Consider the following 21,451-nt stretch of genomic DNA (forward strand, 5'->3'; position numbering starts at 1 on the left):
ATGTTAGTCTATAAACTGCCACAGGAGTTCTTGTTGTTTTTGAAGATACAGACTAACTTAGCTACTACCCCTCTGATACTTACTGTTCTCTCTGTAAGTGGTTTCAGTGCCACTAAATGAGACAGCACAACACATACAGAAAGCATGTTGGTTACATTAGGAACCATGTCTACAGCTGCTGTTTGCTAACTTAACAGGCAAGAGCAACACGTGGGCACCCTGTAGCTCAGGAGGTGAAAGCTCAGAGGGCTCTGCTTCAGTGGAGGAACCCAGCACAGGCTGCAGGTAGCAGCCCCTCTAGGCTAGGCTGGGGGTCTCAAACTCTATTGCGCCACAATCCCCTTTGGACAACAATTACTACCCAACATCAGACCAGGGAAGTGAAGCGGGAACCTGCCCAAACCTTGCTGTCCTGGATGCCCTGGCAAACGCCAAGGTCCGAGCGCACCCCACGCCCCACACTCAGGGCGGCCAAAATCAAAGGGCTTCAGCCCCAGCCTAGGCCAGCGCCGGTGGTCCCTGTCTGTGAGGGTTCTCCCGGAGCTGGGCGCTGACGCGGCTGCTCAGCGGAGACTGAACTGCGGCCCAGCAGAGGAGCGCGCCCCTCAGCCGGAAAACAATTACTCTGCCCCGGGGTGGGAAGGGTTAGGGGCGCGCGGGGGCCTGTCTGAGCGCTGCGGCTCTAGCGCACGTCTCTCAGAGAGCGGGCAGACCCGCCGCAGGGAGTGGTGGGGGTGGAGGCCAGCCCAGGCCCGCGCCCCGTGACAGCGGGAAGCGCTGCTCGCCGGCCGCCGCGCTTCCCGCCGCCAAGCGCCGGGGTGGGGCTCCTGAGCGCCGTTACGCAGTCGAGGCCAGCTGCGCCGCACCTCCTTCGCCCGGCTGCGGCCTGGGCTGGCGTCCCGCTGCCGGGCAGGCCCCACGCAGGCTCCTTCCGTTGCCATGCCAGCGGCGGCGGGGAGGGGCGGAAGCGGGGCTGCCGGCTCTCACCCGTTCAGCCCGCCCGCGCTAGGGGGCGCGCGGGAGGTGCCTCCCCGACTGGGCGTTCTGCCCGCTTGCTCGCAAACAACGAGAGGCGGCCGCCCCCCCGTCTTTCGTCATGTGCGCACCACTCAGCGGCGGTTACTGGACGAACGGGAGTGACGTCACTGCACCCCCTTCGGTCCCAGCAGCCCATGCGCGCCGCTGGCCTTCCCCTTCCCGGGCGGGTCAGTTGTTGCTCAGCTCCTGAAGTCCCCTAGTGGCGGAGCGGGCAGCATGGCGGCGGCGGCCCTGGACCCGGCCTGTCCGCGGTGAGTTTTCCCCTCCCCTTTGCCCCCCGCTTCGTGGCCCCGGCTGCCGCTGCCGCTGCCGCCTCTGACCGCGCGCTGTTATGTTGTTCTCTCCCCAGGTTCCCGGACGGTGAGGTCGAGCAGGACCCCGGGGCGGCGGCGCAGGTGAGCGGCCGGCGGCTCGTCGAGCGACGGCCTCCCGCTCCCCACCCCTCCGCGCGTCTCCCGTGCACTCCGCGGGAGAACCGCTTGTTGCAACGTCCCGGAGCCTCGGCTGGTCGCAGGGCCGTGTGTGTCTGCGGCGGGGCGTTCTGTACTTAAAGCACCTCTGACGATAGAGCGCGTTAAAGTTTAGTTCTCTGTTGCAGCGCCCGTGAGAAGCCTTCACAGCACGTTAGGTGCCGACATACTGAACCTCAGAGTCCCGGCAGTGTAGGAGTGACCTAGGAAATGGGAAACTGAGGCACTGGGCGCCGGGCCTGGAGCACACAGGCTCTCCAGCGGCCTGAGCGAATTAGCAGTGAGGGGAGGAGGGATAGCTTAGTGGTTTGAGCATTGGCCTGCTAAACTCAGGGTCGTGAGTTCAGCCCTTGAGGGGGTCATTCAGGAATCTGGGGCAAACAGAATCTGTCAGGGATGGTGTGAGTGTAGGGGACTGGAGTTGATGATGTTTGAAGGTCCCTTTCAGTTTCTGAGATGAGTATAGCTTTGGGGTTGGGATAAGAATTCCAATTTTTTTAGCTCATTTTCCCATTATTACTAGACCACAATGTTTGTGGAGGATTATTTGTTATTAGGGAGATGCCTCAAGTAGCTATTTTCAGCATGAGCATTTTTATCAGGTGCCAACTGTGTGTGCTAGGTGTATTACAGGCAATGATGAAAACAGATCCCACGTCTGAACAGTCTGCAGTTTAAATAGCATACAGTTGAAGTGTGGTTTGCGGCACAAGATGCAGAGTGACTGACCAATGGAGTTTCATGTGTGGCTGTAATAGATCTTTTTCCTTCTTAGTCTACAGCATCACTTCTTATTTGAAAGAAGGTACTTGGCTTAGGTTATTTTGGAAGAAGTTATTTTTTAAGAGGAGTTAGAATCAAATTAGGCAGTAAAAGAATGTATATTTAGGTATCAGGAGCAAAACCAAGGATAAAACAGGCATTGGGATACTGATATGAAGTTGTACAATAATTTGAGAGCAAGAATGAAGCTTAAAGCGGCCATTTAGATAAGAAAAAGCAAGTGATGGGTTTGAAAAGGAGCTGTGTGTAACTGGAATAAAACAAAAAAGCAGTCTTATAGCACTTTAAAGACTAACAAAATAATTTGTTAGGTGGTGAGCTTTCATGCGACATCAGAAAGTCTGACTTGTCATCAGAATTTCCAGATCTGAAGAAGTGGGTCTGTTCCATGAAAGCTCATCACCTAATAAATTATTTTGTTAGTCTTTAGAGCGCTACAAGCCTGCTTTTCTGTTTGTGAAGATACAGGCTAACATGACTGTCTCTCTGCAACTGGAGTAGTGAGCCAGGATAAATAATGATACTCCAGTCATCTCATTGACAGGGCTGAGTTTAAAGACTTGGGGCCTACACAAAGGCCTACAGAGATTGAAGTATCATGAGAGGAGGTTTTGGAACTAACTGATAGGCTAAACAGTCACAAGTCTCCGGGACCAGATGGCATTCACCCAAGGGTTCTGAAAGAACTCAGATGTGAAATTGCGGAACTACTAATGGTGGTTTGTAACCTATCCTTTAAATCAGCTTTGGTACTCAGTGATTGAAAGACAGCTAATATAACACCAATATTTAAAAAGGGCTCTAAAGGAGACCCTAGCAGTTATAGACCAGTAAGTCTAACGTCAGTACCGGGCAAATTAGTAGAAACAATAGTAAAGAATAAAATTGTCAGACATGTAGAGGAACATGATTTGTTGAGCAAAAGTCAACATGGTTTCTGTACAGGGAAGTCGTGTCTTACTAATCTATTAGAGTTCTTTGAAGGGGTTAACAAGCATGCGGACGGGGGGATCCAGTAGACATAGTATACTTAGCTTTCCAGAAAGCCTTTGACACGGTCCCTCACCAAAGGCTCTTATGTAAATTAGGTGGTCATGGGATAGTAGGAAAGAGCCTTTCATGGATTGGGAACTGGTTAAAAGACAGGAAACAAAGGATAGGAATAAATGGTAAATTTTCACAAAGGAAGGGGGTAACTAGTGGTGTTCCCCAAGGGTCAGTCCTGGGACCAATCTTGTTCAACTTATTCGTCAATGATTTAGGGAAAGGGGTAAGCAGTGAGGTGGCAAAGTTTGCAGATGACACCAAACTGTTCAGGATAGTCAAAACCAAAGCAGACTGTGAAGAACTTCAAAAAGATCTCAGCAAACTGAGGGATTGGGCAGCAAAATGGCAAATGAAGTTTAATGTGGGTAAGTGTAAGGTAATGCACATTGGGAAGAATAACCCTACTTGTACATACAATATGATGGGGGCAAATTTAGCTACAACAGATCAGGAAAGGGATCTTGGAATTATAGTGGATAGTTCTCTGAAAACATCCACGCAGTGTGCAGCGGCAGTCAGTATAGCAAATAGGATGTTAGGAATAATTAAAAAAGGGATAGAAAGTAAGACAAAGAATATCTTACTTCCTCTATATGAAACTATGGTACACCCACATCTTGAGTACTGCGTGCAGATGTGGTCTCGTCACCTCAAAAAAGGTATATTGGCGTTAGAAAAGGTTCAGAAAAGGGCAACTAAAACGATTAAGGGTTTGGAACAGGTCCCATATGAGGAGAGGCTAGAGAGACTGGGACTTTTCAGTCTAGAAAAAGGAGACTGAGGGGCGATATGATAGCGGTATATAAAATTATGAATGGTGTGGAGAAAGTGAATGCAGAATAGTTATTTACTTGTTTCCATAATGTAAGAATTAGAGGACACCAAATAAGATTAATGGGTAGCAGGTTCAAAACTAATAAAAGACAGTTTTTATTCACACAGTGCACAGCCAACCTGTGGAACTCCTTACCAGAGGACGCTGTGAAGGCCAGGACTCTAACAGAGTTTAAAAAAGAGCTCGTTAAATATTTGGAGGTTAGGTCCATAGGTGGCTATTAGCAAGGGGTAAGGTATGGTGCCTAGCCTTTTGTTGAAGGCGGGAGATGGATGGCAGGAGACAAATCGCTTGATCATTGTCTTTGGTTCACCTCTTCTGGGGCACCTGGCATTGTCTGTCGGCAGACAGGATACTGGGCTAGATGGACCTTTGGTCTGACCCAATATAGCTGTTCGTATGGTCTTAACAGTGCAAATTGCTGGTGGGAGGATTGCTTTACGGGACTATCGCAAAGTAACTACAGACACATCTGCAACCTTTTCAGTGAGCGAGCTACTGTGTATGTTACAGGTGAATGTAATTACGCAGAATAATTTTGTTTAAAGGAAATTGACAGTGAAATCTGAGGTGACTTAGTTCAGGTTTCATTAATTTAGGACTAGAAAAGGGTATCTTATACAACCAGGTCCTTTTTAAAAGCCATTTAATTTCTTTTCAAGGCACAGTGTTGTGTCAAGGCTTCATATTTGAAGTGGTGCTCTTAAGTAATTTGCAGTGGACTACTTAAATTAGATCAAGAGCATAGCTCGCTGTCATGGTATTCAGAAATGAGTTACCATGTCCAATTTTAGACACTTCAGCTTGGGCCCAGTACACCAGAAAGGTCAGGTAAATACAGACTCAGGAACATTACTTTAGGAACCAGGTTCTTAAAATTTTGAGCTATAATAAAACCTCTTATTAAATAACTGCTCAGTCAGTGGTCTAACTCATTAGAGACTGTACTGAGATTAGCTGCAGTAGGAGCTAAAATGAATCCTGACTAGCAAGAATTCTTCATGAGCTTCCAAGGAATACAGCAACTCCGCTATCCTGGGAAAGAATGAGGTCTATACAGCCCTCCAGAAACAAGCTAACTCTTCTGACCAGTAAATTTTGATGCAGGCTAATGCTGCTCCTCCCCATTTTGAGGATGAAGCCACTCTACACAAGAAAAGCACAGTGCTTGCACTCTGCCACACCATAGCTGACCTCTGCAAAGGAATACAAGGGCCTGGTAGGGTAGGGAAGTCACTTAAAAATTAACAATATTATTTGGGGATAAGGAAGGTGCAGCCCCTTTGGTAAAGAGCTTACAATTTAAGGCTTAGACAACCCATGTGTCTGGGGGAACAACAAAGTGAAGGAATTCAACAAAGTATTCAAAATTTCATCCGGAAGAGGGCACAATTGCTCATATTTCTCCTGTAATAATCATATAAAGCAGAAATCTGATTACCAGAAATTGGCTCAAGGGTCCTTCTGCAGAGTTAAAGCAGCAAACTTCCCAACCATTGATCTGAAGATGGAATCCGGTACCACGCATGAAAGACACTAGCTGTTTGCTGCTTATATTGTCAGTTTTGCTATTCATCATTGTCATCAATAACCATAGGCTCAGCGCCCGTTGTGGGTGAGAGCAAAGTTACAGAGGTCAGACACCAGATTGGCTGTGGTGACATCAGGGATGGTATTCCTGATGGCTTGTAATCCGTCTTCATGAGGAGTGTTAGTGTACAGCTGGTTTGATTATAATGTCTGGGTTAGTTTTGAGACTCTGGACAGTATAGCGTTCACCATAGTTGAGATTATCTCATTTGGTATTGTCTGCGTATAATGTCAGTCTGAGCACAGTTGTGAAAGCATTGTACCAGCTGACAAAGGGGGTGCTGTTGTCATCACGAGTAAGTCAGACTATGAACAGGAGGCAGCCAGACAACTCTCTGACACCAAATTTTACAGACCTCTCTCCGCTGATCCCACTTTGGAATTCCAAAAGACATTACAACAACTACTTAAGGAATTCCCTGCTGCTACTCAGGACTTTATTCACTCAGACACACCATCTGAGCCCCAACCTGGATTATTCTATTTACTTCCCAAAATCCACAAACCTGGAAACCCTGGATGCCCTATCATTTCAGATATTGGCACCCTTACCACCAGACGATCCAGTTACGCGGACTCCCTCCTCAAACCCTATGCCACCAACACTCCCAGCTATCTCCGAGATACCACTGACTTCCTGAGAAAATTACAAAACATCAGAAAAGTTCCTGACAACACCACCTTTGCCACCATGGATGTAGAGGCTGTGTGCACTAATATTCCTCATGAAGACAGATTACAAGTGATCAGGAACACACCCTGATGTCACCACAGCCAATCTGGTGTCTGACCTCGTTCCTTTGTTCTCACCCACAATTATTTCCAACTTGGGGACAATTTATACTTTCAGATTTGTGGAACTGCTGTGGGCATCTGCATAGCCCCACAATATGCTAATGTATTTATGGCTGACCTGGAATAACGATTCCTCAGCTTTCGTCGCCTGTTACCCCTCCTCTACTTACAGTACATCGATGACATATTTATGATTTGGACCCATGGTATAGAGACTCTAGAAGAATTCTACAGAGACTTAAACAATCTGCACCCCGTCGTCAACTTATGCCTCTACTACTCCGCGTGAGAGAGTCGTTTCTGGACACTACGGTACAAATCAAGGATGGCCTGATCAGTACCACACTCTACTGGAAACCCACTGATCGCTATACTTACCTACACACTTCTAGCTTCCATCCTGCATACACAACTAGATCCATTGTTTACAGTCAAGCCTTTAGTCACCATTGCATTTGCTCTGATCCTACTGACAGAGACCAATAACTACAAGATATTTACCAAATATTCATAAACCTGAATTACTGACGAGGAGAAATAAAAAACAAATTGACAGGGCCAGACAAATAACCAGAGACCAGCTACTCCAAGATAGGCCCAAAAAGCCAATAACAGAATACCACTGGTCATTATCTACAGCCCCCAAGTCAAACCACTGCAATGAATTATTAAAGACCTACAACCTATCCTTAGTCCGGATGCACTCTCCAGAAGGCCCTAGGTGACAGGCCTGTTCTCTCCTACAGACAACCTCCCAGTCTTATGAGGATTCTCACCTACAACCATGGTCTACACCACAGGAACACCAGTCTTGGAACTTTTCCTTGCAACAAAGCCTGTTGCCAATTTTGTCCACATATCTGTTCTGGAGATACCATCACTGGACCTAACCAGGTTATTCAGAGAATCATGGGCACATTCTCATGTTCCTCAACTAACATCATATATGCCATCATGTGCCAACAATACCCAGATGCTTTGTATATTGGACAGACTTCAAACTCTTAGACAAAGAATTAATGGGCGTAAAACAGACATAAAAACACTCCTCATCCACAAATCAGTTAGTCACTGCTTTAATGGAGTGGGCCATTCTGTTAATGACCTGAAAGTCTACGTCGTACTGAAGAGGAGCTTTCACAACACTTTGGAAAGAGAGGCTGCTGAACTCTCTTTTATCGTCAAATACAATACGTTAACACGTGGTTTGAACTGGGATGGGAATTTTTTAGGTCATTATAGGGGCTCTTTTGCATACTTGACTTAATCTAATTCTTGACTCCCCTCCTGCCTCTCTCTGATTTGCTCACCTTAATATTTTTCTGATTTGTCATCCTTGATTATTATTTCTGGTTCTCTGTGCCTTAAATATTGAGTCTGTTCTGGTATGGCTATGATCTGAAGAAGTGGGTCTGTCCCATGAAAGCTCATCACCTAATAAATTATTTTGTTAGTCTTTAAAGTGCTAACTGGGCTGCTTTTTTGTTTTGTTTTAAAACAGTTATGCCTAATCAACTCTGACCCTCCCCCCCACTTTTTTTTTGCAGTGGCAGGAGGGGAGCCTTGCATCCTCACTGCAAAGCTTGTTGTTGTTCTGGAGTAACAGGATATTTAACTGGAAGTAGTAACTTCACCAAAATAAACAACTTTTGTCGACCCTCCCCCTTTCAATTTTGAAATTGACTCAGTGTGCACTAAGCAGTGGTAATTATGACTTGATTGGACTCCAGGGATGTGTCCCATAATTACTTATTTCCAAATTGGTCTCTAATGTAAATGCTTAATTTTGAAATGCTCTTGCAGTGTGAATGCTCTTTTCAGAAATAACTTATTTCAATGTTAGAACATTGAAATAAGTTATTCAGAAAAACCCTCTAGTGTAGACATGCAGAGTCAGGAGCAAGCATTTTCTCAAGTAGCTGGAACTGATTCCCATGGAAAGCTTTGAGTGTCAGATGCACTGAATTGTAATGTCTACTGGCTCTCTATTGAGTACAGTATAGCGTCATGTAAGAATGGTCATGCTGGATCACACAAATGATCTGTCTAGCCCACTGCTTTCTTCAGACAGTGACAAGTGCCAGATGCTTTTGAGCAGAGCCCTCTCATCAGGAGATCTTAAAATGGTCAAAAGAACCGCGGACTAGAACCTTATTAGACTGATCACAACCTAGCCTAGCCGATTACTTGGCTCAGCATATACAATCTGTTCTTCCCACCCCACCCCACAACCACACTTCATTTTGCAAGCAAGCACCCAGATTAATTAACTCACCCAAAGGAGCTTGTGGTCTCCTCTTTCACCTCGAGAATTTCCTTGCAGACCCCTCATTTAATTTTTTTGTTCACTATTTCTCTGCTTCTGTTTGCTGGTTTGTGTAGCAGTGTAATTACTACTAAATTTACCATATTAACAAGATTATACTTTTTCAAAGAGAGTTTTAGTAGGTACTGAGGTAAAGGCAGTTGGTCTTGTTATGAGGCTGGCCTCTCTTTCTTGCAGTGAAGAACTTCATGAGCTTTGAAAGCTTCTGTCTATTTTGTTCTGAGTAGTTGAGGTGTTGAGATTAGAATCCACCAAAATAACTCAATTACTGAGAGTAAGTATCCCGTTTTCTACGAGTTGCACCTCCCAGAACAGAAATTCTCTGATCCAGCAATGTCCCTGGGCCAGAAAGCTTGGGGTGTGAGGTTAGTGGGAGGAGCGCCCACAACTGGGAGCCCTGCCACAAGGGAGCTTAGTGATGGGCTGGCAGCCCTGTACGTGGGGAGTCAGGCAAGGCTTGTGTCTATGGAGCCAGTATCTGCAGAACTGGGGCTGGTGTCTGGCCACCTGTTCAGCTTTGTGTATCCAGCATCAGGGCCAGTGTGAGCTCAGCAGGGTCTAGTGACAGCCATGATAGAGCTGGCAGTAAAGAGGTCACCAAGGCTGGGGGTGGGGTGGAGGCAGGGGACCTCCTGTGGTTTCACAAATTCCTTTGTTCTGGACTTGTTAGATCCCAAGGGTGCCAGACCTGGGGGGTGGAGGGTGGGGGGTGCAACCTGTAATAGCTTTAGAGAGCAGTACAAGACTTACTGTCTTCAGCCAAACCTCTGCCTAGGAAGTTGTAAATCTGAGGAACCTGTTTCAAAGTACAAATCTAGTATGGTGAACATGTATTGCTGCTCATTTGGGGGAGTTACAAATTGGTCTGTGCTGAATGTACACCATGGAAATGAGTGTACTGTAACTTGTTCGTTCAAAATATGATTTCTTTTTCATTAAAGATATTTGAATAAACATGTAAGGATCAGACAATCATATTTTGGACTTTGTTAGCTGTAAGGTAAAGTCTGTGGGATCAAAACTGGAAAATAACCAGGAATTCCTGTGAGCTCAGGATATTTAGTTCCCGTGCAATTTCACTTAAAGCAAAATTGTGCTAATTGGTGGTGGTGGTGGTTTTCTTTTTCTCAGCAGTACATTTAACTGTGGGCTACACAGTGGGTTCTATTGTTATAGGGATTTACAGGCACTGTCTTGTTAAATTTTTGTATTTGGATTTACAGAAACTGACAGTGGCCTTGGAACAGACGCCAGATGATGCAGAGTATTACTGTCAAAGAGCTTATGCTCATATTCTTCTACAAAATTACTGCGGTAACCTCTCAAACAATATTGTGTATCCCTTTAAGACATTATGATATTCCTTATGGAAAGATGTCTAAAATCAGGCAAAGTATAGTGATAGCCTTAGAAATTTGTTACTTTTAATCAAAGCAACCCGCATTTGTAACTAATATAGTTCAAATGATGTCTGATCGCTTCTGGTTTCTCATGGGAAGCTTTGCAGTCCTAACTTTCCGTTTAATGTGTTTTAATGAAAAAATAACTCCTTGCTTGCAAATCATTGCTTAGTTACTTTAGTTGCTAGATTTAGGCTTTAGACAGGCCTGAAACTTTTTTTCCTATTTTATTTAAAGTGTTACCATGAAAATATGGTTTCTTGGTAGAGACTTTAAATTCTGTCACAGAATAATGCACTTTTCCACTTTTGTAATGAGAATATGAATTGAGAATTTTATCTAATGAAATTATAGTATATACAAGCAGAAACATAATTTTTAACATGTTCTGTTTGATAAACAAGTGTCGCTTTCTAAGTGGCTCCTGTGTATGATCCAATTCTTAAACACAAAGTTTTCAATTTTGAATATATGGCCTTGGAATACAGTTTTAAACTGTTATACTCTTAGTTTATTTGGCTTAGAAATTTTAATATTTTGGCACAGAATTACCCTAAATCTTGCAGACAATATTTTCAGTGTTTGCAAATTTTGTTTGTATAAATAACACTGTATAACTGTAATTTATATAAAATACCTGCCAGCAAGTCCATCTGTGGCAATACAGACACACACATTTTCTTCCAGGTATAGAAAGCTAAAGAATTCTTAAAACAGCTCAATTCCTGGTTCTCAGCCCCTACAAACCCAGACACACACCATTGCCTGTGGCTGGCGGTCATGTCACCCCTGCCTCCAACTCCCTTGTCCAGACACTCTCAGACCCTCTCTCTCAGAGCCCAGGGATCCAGAGCGAAAAATGGCCTAATGCTGGGTCCTGTACTTGGAAATTTCCTGCATGCTGCTGCCTCCTTCCTCCAAGGCATGGTGGGATCTATAGCTACTTGGAATCCAATTTCCTTCCCTTCTCTCTGGCCTGGTTTCCTGTTTGTGTGCTGAGCTTTGCAGGGTGTCCCTAGTGGTGGCAGACATGCCTGCAGCCTATTTCTTGGTCTGAGGCAGAGAGGGAAGTATCTGCATGCCTAACATGAATTTCTCAAAATTTTGCATGGTGCATAATTCCCCTAGGAGTAGCCATAGCAGATTTGGGCGGTAAAAATATTGTAAGCTAATTTCCTTACTTAAAGAGCATGACTTTCTGCATAAGTTAAGAAAACTAATACTTCATATTCTTCATTTAAGATGTGGGAGGAAAAAAAGAAGTTCAGGTATCTAACTAGCATTAACTCTAAACTACTTTTTTACTTAGTCAGTGCCTTTAGCATAGGAATTACTTTGTTACAATTATAAATTTCAGAACGGTAGATGCGTTTCCTGATGCCAGTCAATTTAATTTGCCCTAATATGTTTATTTCTATTGTTTTTTAGAACAAAGTAATCCACTCTACATTTTAAGAAGTGCTTATTTGTATGTTGTGTCATAGTTTTGAACATGTGAAATTATACGTAGCTGAGACTGTAATTGTCACTTTGCCTTTTGTATCTTTAGTTTAAGATGTATAACTGGAATAATGCAGTTCTTCAGGAGCTAACATGCAAAACTGACTTTCTACAGATGCTATTGCAGATGCAAAGAAGTCCCTAGAACTCAATCCTGATAATGCCACAGCATTTCTCAGGAAAGGGTATGTAACTCTCCAAGAAACCACAAGTAACAAGTTTCCATTTTTCATTGTTAAAATACATTGTTGTGCTAATTCTAGCACTACTATAATTTGCATCATATAATAGGCTTCAAATGTACTTTTATAGGCCATGGACAAAATAAATTAGTGCAGTGAGTCTCAAGGAGGAGTGGAGGTGTGGGGAGTATTCTTAGCTTAAATTATTTAGACGTTTAGTAGAGGACTGTTGGACAATGGCATCTTTTACTTGGTAATACTCTCATGCTATGTCTACGCTAGCCCCCCCCTTTCGAAAGGGGGATGCTAATGAGACACTTTGGGATATGCTAATGAGGTGTTGCAAGGGATATGCAGTGCCTCATTAGCATAATGGCCTCCACAGCACTTTGAAAGTGCTGCTTTTGATTGTGCGCGTCTTGTCTACACAGGGTCGTTTTCAAAAGGACCCTCTACACATCCTAAATAGGAAGGAGCATCTGTATAACCAAACAGGACTAAGGGGATTTCGAAGCGTGCAGGCTCCTTTCAAAAAGGACCCCGTGTAGACGAGCCACATGTGATCAAAAGTGGCACTTTTGAAGTTCCCCTGCCACCATTATCCTAATGAAGCACTGCATATTCATTGCAGCACCTCATTAGCCTATGCCAAAGTGTCTCATTAGCATCCTCCTTTCTAAATGTGGGGGGGCTACTGTAGACATAGCCTTAATCTGAAATTTTTGGTGAGGTGACTGAGAAGTGTCTGTAATAAACCTCTTGTATTAATACACAATGTGCCAAATTCTCAATGTATTTACCTCCGCAATGTTATCTTGTTGTCATCCTCGTTGCAACTATTGTAGATTAAGTAGCCTTTGCTTATTCAAATCTAATGTGACTACAGGGGACTGGACACAATGACCTCTAGCGGTCCCTTCCAGTTCTATCAGATATATATGTATGATAAATGTGTATATTTTTCCACCCAGATACAGAGTAGAGTAAAATATACTATGCTCAGCAGAAGTGTGAATTTGATTGGAAACATAACTACTATGCCCTTGTTTTTTCTGTGTGCATATCAGGATAAGTGAATACCACATCAAAAACTATACGTCTGCTCTAGAGTCTTTCAAAGAAGGACAGAAATTGGACAGTAAGTATTGAAACTACATTTGTTTTGCATGCTAATTAGGCTACACTTTAGTCACATTTTTAGACAAGTCATGGGCAGCAAACAAGTTCGCAGCCTATCCATTGTCCTGTACACTGACTAATACTTGGGTGCTCTGGAGAAGGAACAGAAGCACTGTTAGCTGGAGAAGGGGGCAGCTTGGAGACGGCCCTGGGGCAGAGGACAGGGTAAATGTAGGTGTTTGGCAAGGCTAGCAGATCCCTACTCAGCTTTGCATGGCTCCCTGGAATCAGGTGGTTGTGATCCTTCCTAGCCTCTCCACCCATAAAATTAAAAAACAAATATTTTTTTCTGGGGCACAAGGAGGGAACATTGAGAAATCAAAACCCCAAGTTCCATGAAATAATAAAACACACAGGAATATAATAATTGTTCTGTTGGATCAGATCCAAAGCTAATTTAGTTAGGATTCTATTTCAGACAGTGGCTAGTACCTAATAGTAAGGGGAAAAATATAAGAACCCAGCAGTTAACAGAGGTGGGATAATCTGTTGGCCACATCCAGTCTAACCCTGATCTCTAGAGATTGCCTTAAGACCCGGGACAGAGCTGTAATATATCTGGTAAAATGTTTGTTAATTATAGTGACCCTGTATATTCTTTGTCATATACATGTCTAATTCTTCCTACCTCCTTCCCACACTTTTATTTTTTTTTTTTTTTAATATAAAATATATGAGTCTTGCTGAATTCTGGGCTTTCAGTGACTTTCTCTGGCAAGACATTTCATAATCAAATTATAAACTTGGTGAAAAAAAATGTTTCCTTTATCATTTTTGACTTTTCTGCTGTTCAGTTTCATTCAGTGTTTTCCTTTAAGGTACAGGGAACAGAAATTCCTAATACACTTTCTCTATGCCATTCATTATTTTTACAGATTTCCATGTGCTCTCTTAGTCATCTTCATTGAATAGTAACCAATTTCAGTTTTGGCAGCCTCACTTCTTATGAGGGTTTATCCTTTTTGAGATGGGTGACCCTTACGGTACACAGAACTCACAACAATGCTGCAGCATTGCTTTGTATCTAAAGGGATTATGTTCTCCATTGCATTTCTTTAAATTTAACCATTTGTTTGCATTTTTGACTTCAGTAGCACTGTGAGCAGGAGCCTTCACAGATCTTTTTATGTAAAGTCCAAGTCCCTTTCCTGAGTGGATTGTTAATTTAGAACCTTCTAATGTGTAGAAGTAGTTTAATTTTTTTTCCTCCAGGTCCATTATTGTGAATTTACAGATATTTAATTTAATTTGCTGTCGCGTTGCCAGGCTTCACCTAGCTTGTTTAGGTCTCTCTGAAGTTCTTTGACAATCTTCTCTAATCCTAACTGATCTAAAGAGCACTGTTAACTGCAAATTTGGCTGTCTCGCTGCTCCACACACACCCCCCCTGCCTCCTTTCCCTGGTCATTAGTAAATATATTAACACTGGATGTAATACAGAACCATGAGGTGTCCTGTTAAGCTTTTACCAAGATGAAAACTTTCGGTGTGTAAGACATTTTGCTTTTCTCTCGATGGTTTTTGATCCATGACAATATTTTCTCTCGCACTGTATCTGCTGAAGTTCTTTAGTTTCTTCTTGTGAGGCACAAGGGACTTCATCAAAGACCTTTTGGAAACCAGTATAATATAGTCAACCTGTTTTCCTTTGTACACTTTACTGACTCGTGAGATCCTTCCAACTGTGTTATATTTTGGATAATAGCTATAACTAGTTTGCCTGGTACAGATGAAAGTCCTACTTTCTATAATTATCCAGCTTCCCCCATACACCTTTTTAAAATAAAAGAACAGCATACATTTATATCACTCTTGTTCCAGTGGGCTGTATCTGGTTCATAAGATTTCATATTTTTGTTAGCACTGTTCTTTCAGAACTTGAATATCTAGCACCTGGACCTAGTGACCTGTTTCGCTCTAAATTATCAGTTTCTTCTGGCAGCCCTTTTTAGTTTTTGATAATACCTCATTTATTTCTAGAGAAGAGCCAGGCCAAGATTGTAATCTGCCCAACACTCTTTGAAGGGAAGACAATGAAAAACAATCATTTAGCTTCTCAACAATAGCGTTATCTTCCTTAATTGCTCCCTTTTAATCCCCTGCAATAAAGCAGATCCACCAGTTATTTCCCAGGCTTCTTGCTTTTTAATATATGGGTTGAACATCTTTAATCTGGCACTCTCTCATCCAGCAATATCTGTAATCTGGCATGATTTTAGTTCGTTTGGATGACCACCTATGGATGTGGCCAAGTTTTCCTTGATCCCATAAAGTTTGTTTCCAGCCACCAGTCCTGGCTCTCTGTGTTCTGTACTGTTATTGAGCTGTAATTTACCCCAAAGTGTTTTCTGAAACCCCCCAGTAAGCCATGGAGGTATTAGTAATGTTTGTAGACAATATTGACCCCAATCTTCCCTCCCCAATCTTCGAGCATGCTGAAAACTTCAAACAGTGAGGCTTACTTAGAATGCAAAGCATTTTGTATTAAAAATTGTTTGGATTCCAAGGCCAGAAGGACCATTGTGGGTTATCTAATCTGGCCTGTATGATTTAGGCCATAGAAATTCCCTGAATTTTAGGAAGATAATACTAGATAAATTGTCTCACTTTTTCTGTTCATGTGCTACAAATAATATTAGCAGCTTCTCTGTGTTTTAGGGTGGGAAAATAGACAGTATTCTGTAGTTTTCTCTTCGCGTGTAGAGTAGGTAGCATTAAATAAGAATGTGATTTTCCTTGTATGAAAGATTATAATTATCAACCTCAATGGCTCAGCCATCAGGCATTACTGTACATTTTAGTGGTGCCTGGAAGTGTCTTGCTTATAGGTGCCAGATGATGTTTCATCTTTTTTTGTTTACTTAAGTATGATTTTCATTCTGTTCAGTGGACTGTACTCCAGCCATTTCAATGCTACACAAGTGGTTTTACAGTAGCAATATTAATTACATTTGCAGTTGTTATCTTTACTAAAATAATAAAGACCTAATTATTTATTGTATTCAACTATGTAAAGTTAGAAAAAATATTAGCCAGCTTTATATAGACTTGTCGTGGGATGCCCTGCCACATTCAAGATGTTGCTAGATTCTAGCAACCAAAGCCCCATTAAATACACTAGAAAGGGCTTGTCCATTTTAGCTATGCTGGAGACCCATCTTATTCAGGAAACTGGTTTTTGCTGTTATAAAAGAGGCTATGTTTATGCCATAGCATCTGCTCATATAACAGCAGCTATGGTTGTGTTTTTTCACACTCCTAAGTGACTCTATGCTGATGAAACAGTTAAGTGAAGACCAGGCCCAGTAATCTACAACTGTACCCCAGATAGTACTTGCTAATCACCTGTGACTTCATGCAGTAATTTTGGACTTACAGAAAATTATCTCCCTATCTTATTACTTTGTCAGAATTTTGATTTCTCTTCCCTGTTAACTTTCTAATACACCATAAAAAACATATTAGGTAAGCTTTTTTCCCCACAGTTTTGGTTTGCCCTCTAGCAGATTGGTTTTTCTGTACTTGTTCAAGTGGAATGCATATGGATGACTATTTGAGAGAATCAGTCTAAGAGCAAAGGAGCGATGTCTGCTTTCTCTGAGAACAGTTAAATGAAGGTGGCGAGGAAGCCTGAAAGCTGAATATTAGATTTGGGTCAGCTCAGAGTTAATTTGACTTGCTAACTGAAGTGCCAATCAGTTATGGTTATATTACCATCCAGCCCAAGAGATCTGGGGAGTGTGTTATGTAATTAAACACTATTATGAAACAGAATTGGTTTGAAGGAGTCCTTACACTATCTATAGAAATCAAAACTGTTTTAACTGCTCTTTATGCATTGTCATGACAAATAGTAATAACCACTTTAGAGTAGTAGTTTTCAGATACTGAAATGTTACTTTTTTTCAATCTCTCGTAGTCGTGGATTCTTCTTTTACTATTTGGATTAAAAGATGTGAAGAAACGCTAAACCGTAAGAATAGCATTACTTATATTTTACTTGTTTTGATATGTGCAGTACTTTTAATTTTTTTTTCAAAATCTGAAATTTTTCTAGCATTTGCCTTTGCTTGCAACAAGCTAGTAGGTGGTCCAGTTTTATTAAGATTGTGTCCCAAAGCTTTTTTGCTTAAACTGTATAACCATTTCTTTAGATTTTTAAAGGAAAAAATTCCATGCCAGAATTAATCATGCAAATAGGATAATTACCTGTTTCAAGTTCAGAAATTAAGAACAAAAAGCCAGACATTTCATAAACTTTGACAGCTGCAGTGCAAACCCTCTGTAGGGTAATACTGCCAGTGAACATAGTCTCTCATAAATTCAATTTATTTTAGGATCCACACGATTTTGATCCCATATACTGCCCTGTTACAGGAGATTGATTTAATATAAGAGCACTGTAGTGATGTTGGAAAATGTCTTGTGCTCTGTACCCAAAAACAGAAGCTTGAAAGATTGACTGGTGTAGGGCTGGGGAAAAAAAATGGAGACTTAGAGATTTGGTCTCCAGTTCTCTGAAATCTATCTTTGTCAAAATAATTGTTTTCGTCCACCTAGCTGTGACACCATGATATAGCTGCCATAACCATGCTCTTACTAGTTTCTGGGACTAGCTGTGGTCTGGAGCAATAATGGAGTGTTTGGTGAGAGAGCAGTGCATGAGGCACTGGTCACCTTGAACTAATTCTTCTGATGAATTGGCAGTCTGGCAGAGAGCATGCAGTTTAGTGCAGCATACCTCACACTGTGGCACAGCCTGTTTTTTGTAAGTTGCCCTGGGCTTCATAAATGTATGGGGTGTGGTTACGAAGTAGCAGCTCATAAGGCTACTTCCTCTTCTACTGTGATTTTTATCTGCAGACTTACTCCCATCACCATGTCCGTTGGGAAGGAAAGATCAGTGGGGGCAGTATGAGTTGAAATTAATTTAATAGATGGCAGAGCAACATAATAGTTTTGTCTGATACTTTTCTTTCAGATCATCTTTATATCATATAAACATTTTCTTTTCAGTTGTTTTACTCTTTTGGTAAAGAAATAACAAGAATATCAAGTCTTGGTTGTCTTGATTTTTCTGGAGGAACATTTTGAAAGACCGGTTGGAATTTTTTCCCCTCACAAATGGGAGAAGATGTCATATATGCTACATGGAGCTCTGCTCCCATGTGTTGAGCTTGTTCTTGGCCTTGTTTTTCTCATTCTGGCTAAACACCTTTCCCTCCAGCTGGTCATGTTTTAATCATATTGTCATGTCATTTTGCTGATTCTCCAGAGAATTTTCTAGCAAGTAATATGATTTAGAACTTGATATGTTAATAAAGCAGATTGTAAAATCATGCACTATAAAAAGAGAAGAAAGCAGTGATTTTTTTATTTTGCTTTTCACTTACTGAAAGAGGGACCAACTTTAAATATCTCTAAATTATAATTTCTGACCATTTTTAAGGTTTCAGTTAAAAAAAAATTCTCATAGTATGGTATTACACAGTTATGGTTGCCCAGATAACGTTAGCTCATCCTTAGTTAAATGTCATCTCTCTGTTCTATGAAACTAGAGTCCTTATCAGAGTTATCTTACATACTCAAGTTTGTAAGTCTGGTATGTGGATAACAGGGTATGAACTACTGTTTATATTAAACTAAAGCTTTAGATGCTGATTTGCCAAAGCCTTCATGTCATAACAGAAGTCTGTTTTTGCTCGTTAGGAACTGTGGATCAGAAGGTTCAATCATTAGGTTAATCACAACATATTTTTGTGTTGCAGTTGTTCTTTTGCATGACTTAACAATTAAAACTAAATTCCTAGATACAAATAGTGCAGTGATTCAAATACAGAATCTCTGAGTAGTTGAAGAAGGTTGAAAAAAGCTACCTTGTAAATTAAACATATTGCTCTTGGCTGAAAATGCTACTTGTTTTTGTCCCTACAGCAGATCCACAGACTGAAATGGTAAGCTTTTTCTTAACCAACTTCCTGCTTGCTTTAATTGTGGAATTAAACAAGAGCATGATAGACCCTCAAATTGCACATATATTGGATTAAGGTGACTGCCTGGTGGGGAGCTGCTGCCAGATCACCACCACTTAGAGGAGTGTGGAAACAACGAGTGCTGCTGATCAGTTTCCCAGCTTCTGTTGGGGTGGCAGCCAACTGGGCTGCCACCACTGATAGGAGAGGTTTCCTGCTCTTGTCTGGACAGCAGCTGCAAGCCAGGCTGTCAGCTGCTGCCCCTGACTGGAGCAGGGAAATTGAGGACAGCTGCTGTGGTCAGTTTCCCAGCTCTGCAAGTGGAGGGGAGCCAGGCTGCTGCCTGGTTCCTGGCTCCCCTCCACTCCTTGGAGCCATGAAACTGACCACGGCTACTGCCCTTGTAAGTTTCCTGACTCCCCTGAGTTGAGCTGGAAACTTGACTTGAGGGGGGATTGCGAGACCACAACCCCCACATAAGTTGGGGGTCTACTGTATGTTAGTTGCTTCATATTAATAGACTCTTAAACTAACTTAATCTTCTTGTCTGATGTTGGCGGGGTGGGGACCTTAATTTTATCTGAAATTTCTACTCCTTGTTGATGTCAGGTTTATGAAGTTTCAACCTTGGAAACTCTTACACAGGATTAAACAAGCACATAGTTATATAAGTGTGCATGAGCTTTTATGAAAAGTTTGTTTTTCCTTTGTGCAATTGATTAATTTTGCAAGATTAATCAATTCCCCTTAAGCATTCTGATTGCTTTTAATTATAATTTATTAAGTGACCACTTCAGAATTGTCTTTGTGCATGTACTGTGTTTTTTCTGCTGGTTGCTCTAATTCACTTTTCAGTTGCCTGTTTCTATTCTGTGCCATGGTAAAATCCTTGAACTAGTGTCTCCAGAAATAGTGTAAAAGCCTGAGATGGTTTAGGAAATTTATTTTGGTCCTTGAAACTGTTGTTCTACTACTATCCTGAACGTTTGCGTTTTGAAACTGGGTACTATGTGGAAAGTGTGACAGGAGTAGTGTTACACACAAGGGGCTTGTCTACACTCATCCCCAACTTCGAGGGGGGCGTGTTAATCAGGGCGACGGGAGAATACTAATCAAGTGCTGCGGTGAATATGAAGCACTTCATTAGGCTAATTCTCCCCCGTGGCAACTTCGACACTTCAAACTTTGAAGTGCTGGCATGCCTGTAGCCATGGGCACTTCAAACTATCTGCGCTTCTTCCAAGTCCCTTTATACCTTTTCCCTTGTGAGCAAAAGATTGGAGGTTTAACACCTCTGGGTTATAGTCCCAATTCTGCTGTAGATTTTCTTTGATTTTACACGAGTCATTTAACTATTGTTTCCTTTGCTAGTTGCAAAGTGGGTGTAATATTTCCTGCAGGAGAAGATTACTGAATTCAGAAGTTGAATTACTTTAACTTCAGAACAATCCAGTTGCATGGTTTTTCTCCAATACAAAGATTTCTAGCTCTTTTGTGCTGGGCCTGCATATATAGTTTGGGACTTATCAGGAAATCTGTTTTTAAAAATGTGTGTTTAACTTAATGCACTGTGCATCAAGAGGAGAAAATGGCAGTTGACTTAGTAGTTACTCCTGGTGGAAATCTGTGCCATGACACATACATGCATGTTTTAATTTTCTTGGCAGAAAATAGCTTCTGCTGAAAAGTTGCTGTGGCGAGGATAGGGAAGAGGAAGAGTCTGCCTTCTGCATAACATGTGTTGTGCCAAGTCAAGGGAGGACAGATAGAGTAGAGGGTCTGAGGGCACAGACGGGCTCATAAAGGCTAGTGGTGGTAGACAGAGTAGGGCAAGGACTGAGAAGACATGCTGGGCCACACAGGCAAAGGGGAAGCAGATTAGCTGAGTTGGGGCACAGAGGCACTTGGGGACAGAGGCTGCAAGGACACGTGTTTGGAAGGAGCAGAAGCCTGAGGTTAAAGCAGCAGATCTCCCTGACTAATGGGAAGGGGCGGGGTTCAGCCAGGGTCTGCACGGAGATGCTCCTCAACTGTCTCTTCCTGGTCCCCCAAAATCCTATTCCATATCTTTCCCACACATACCCCAACAGTCATCTAAAGTCATACGCAGCAGTCACTTCCTTCTCCCTCAGCTCTTACATTACCCTCGACTCTCTTAAGCCTTTCCATTTCTTCTGAGTGTGGGAAATACGGTTCAGCACTGTGGCTGTAAATGAATGATTACTCAGTTCTGCATGATTATACCTAGTAAGAAATTAATTTTTCAAACATTTTCTGAATCTTTTTTGTTTGTATATGTACAGGTATTTTGATACAAATTACCAAAATAATTCA

At 42.2% G+C, this 21,451-nt stretch overlaps 1 protein-coding gene across 2 annotated transcripts in view; it reads left to right on the forward strand.

Annotated features, from left to right (window-relative positions):
• Positions 1–1,185: 1,185 nt before the first annotated feature.
• SUGT1 (SGT1 homolog, MIS12 kinetochore complex assembly cochaperone) overlaps positions 1,186–21,451 on the forward strand; it is a 44,320-nt gene continuing 24,054 nt past the window's right edge. Inside the window, exons 1-7 of one of the 2 annotated variants that reach the window (XM_074988654.1) lie at positions 1,186–1,289; positions 1,388–1,433; positions 10,108–10,198; positions 11,900–11,969; positions 13,034–13,104; positions 17,065–17,118; positions 19,080–19,099. In XM_074988654.1, coding sequence (XP_074844755.1) covers positions 1,255–1,289; positions 1,388–1,433; positions 10,108–10,198; positions 11,900–11,969; positions 13,034–13,104; positions 17,065–17,118; positions 19,080–19,099 — 387 coding nt within the window. In that variant the 5' untranslated portion in view covers positions 1,186–1,254. The remainder of the gene's footprint in view (positions 1,290–1,387; positions 1,434–10,107; positions 10,199–11,899; positions 11,970–13,033; positions 13,105–17,064; positions 17,119–19,079; positions 19,100–21,451) is intronic. The other variant, XM_074988663.1, reaches the window with a different exon arrangement.

The sequence above is a fragment of the Carettochelys insculpta genome, chromosome 1 (assembly GCF_033958435.1).
Source record: "Carettochelys insculpta isolate YL-2023 chromosome 1, ASM3395843v1, whole genome shotgun sequence".
Lineage (NCBI taxonomy): Eukaryota > Metazoa > Chordata > Testudines > Carettochelyidae > Carettochelys > Carettochelys insculpta.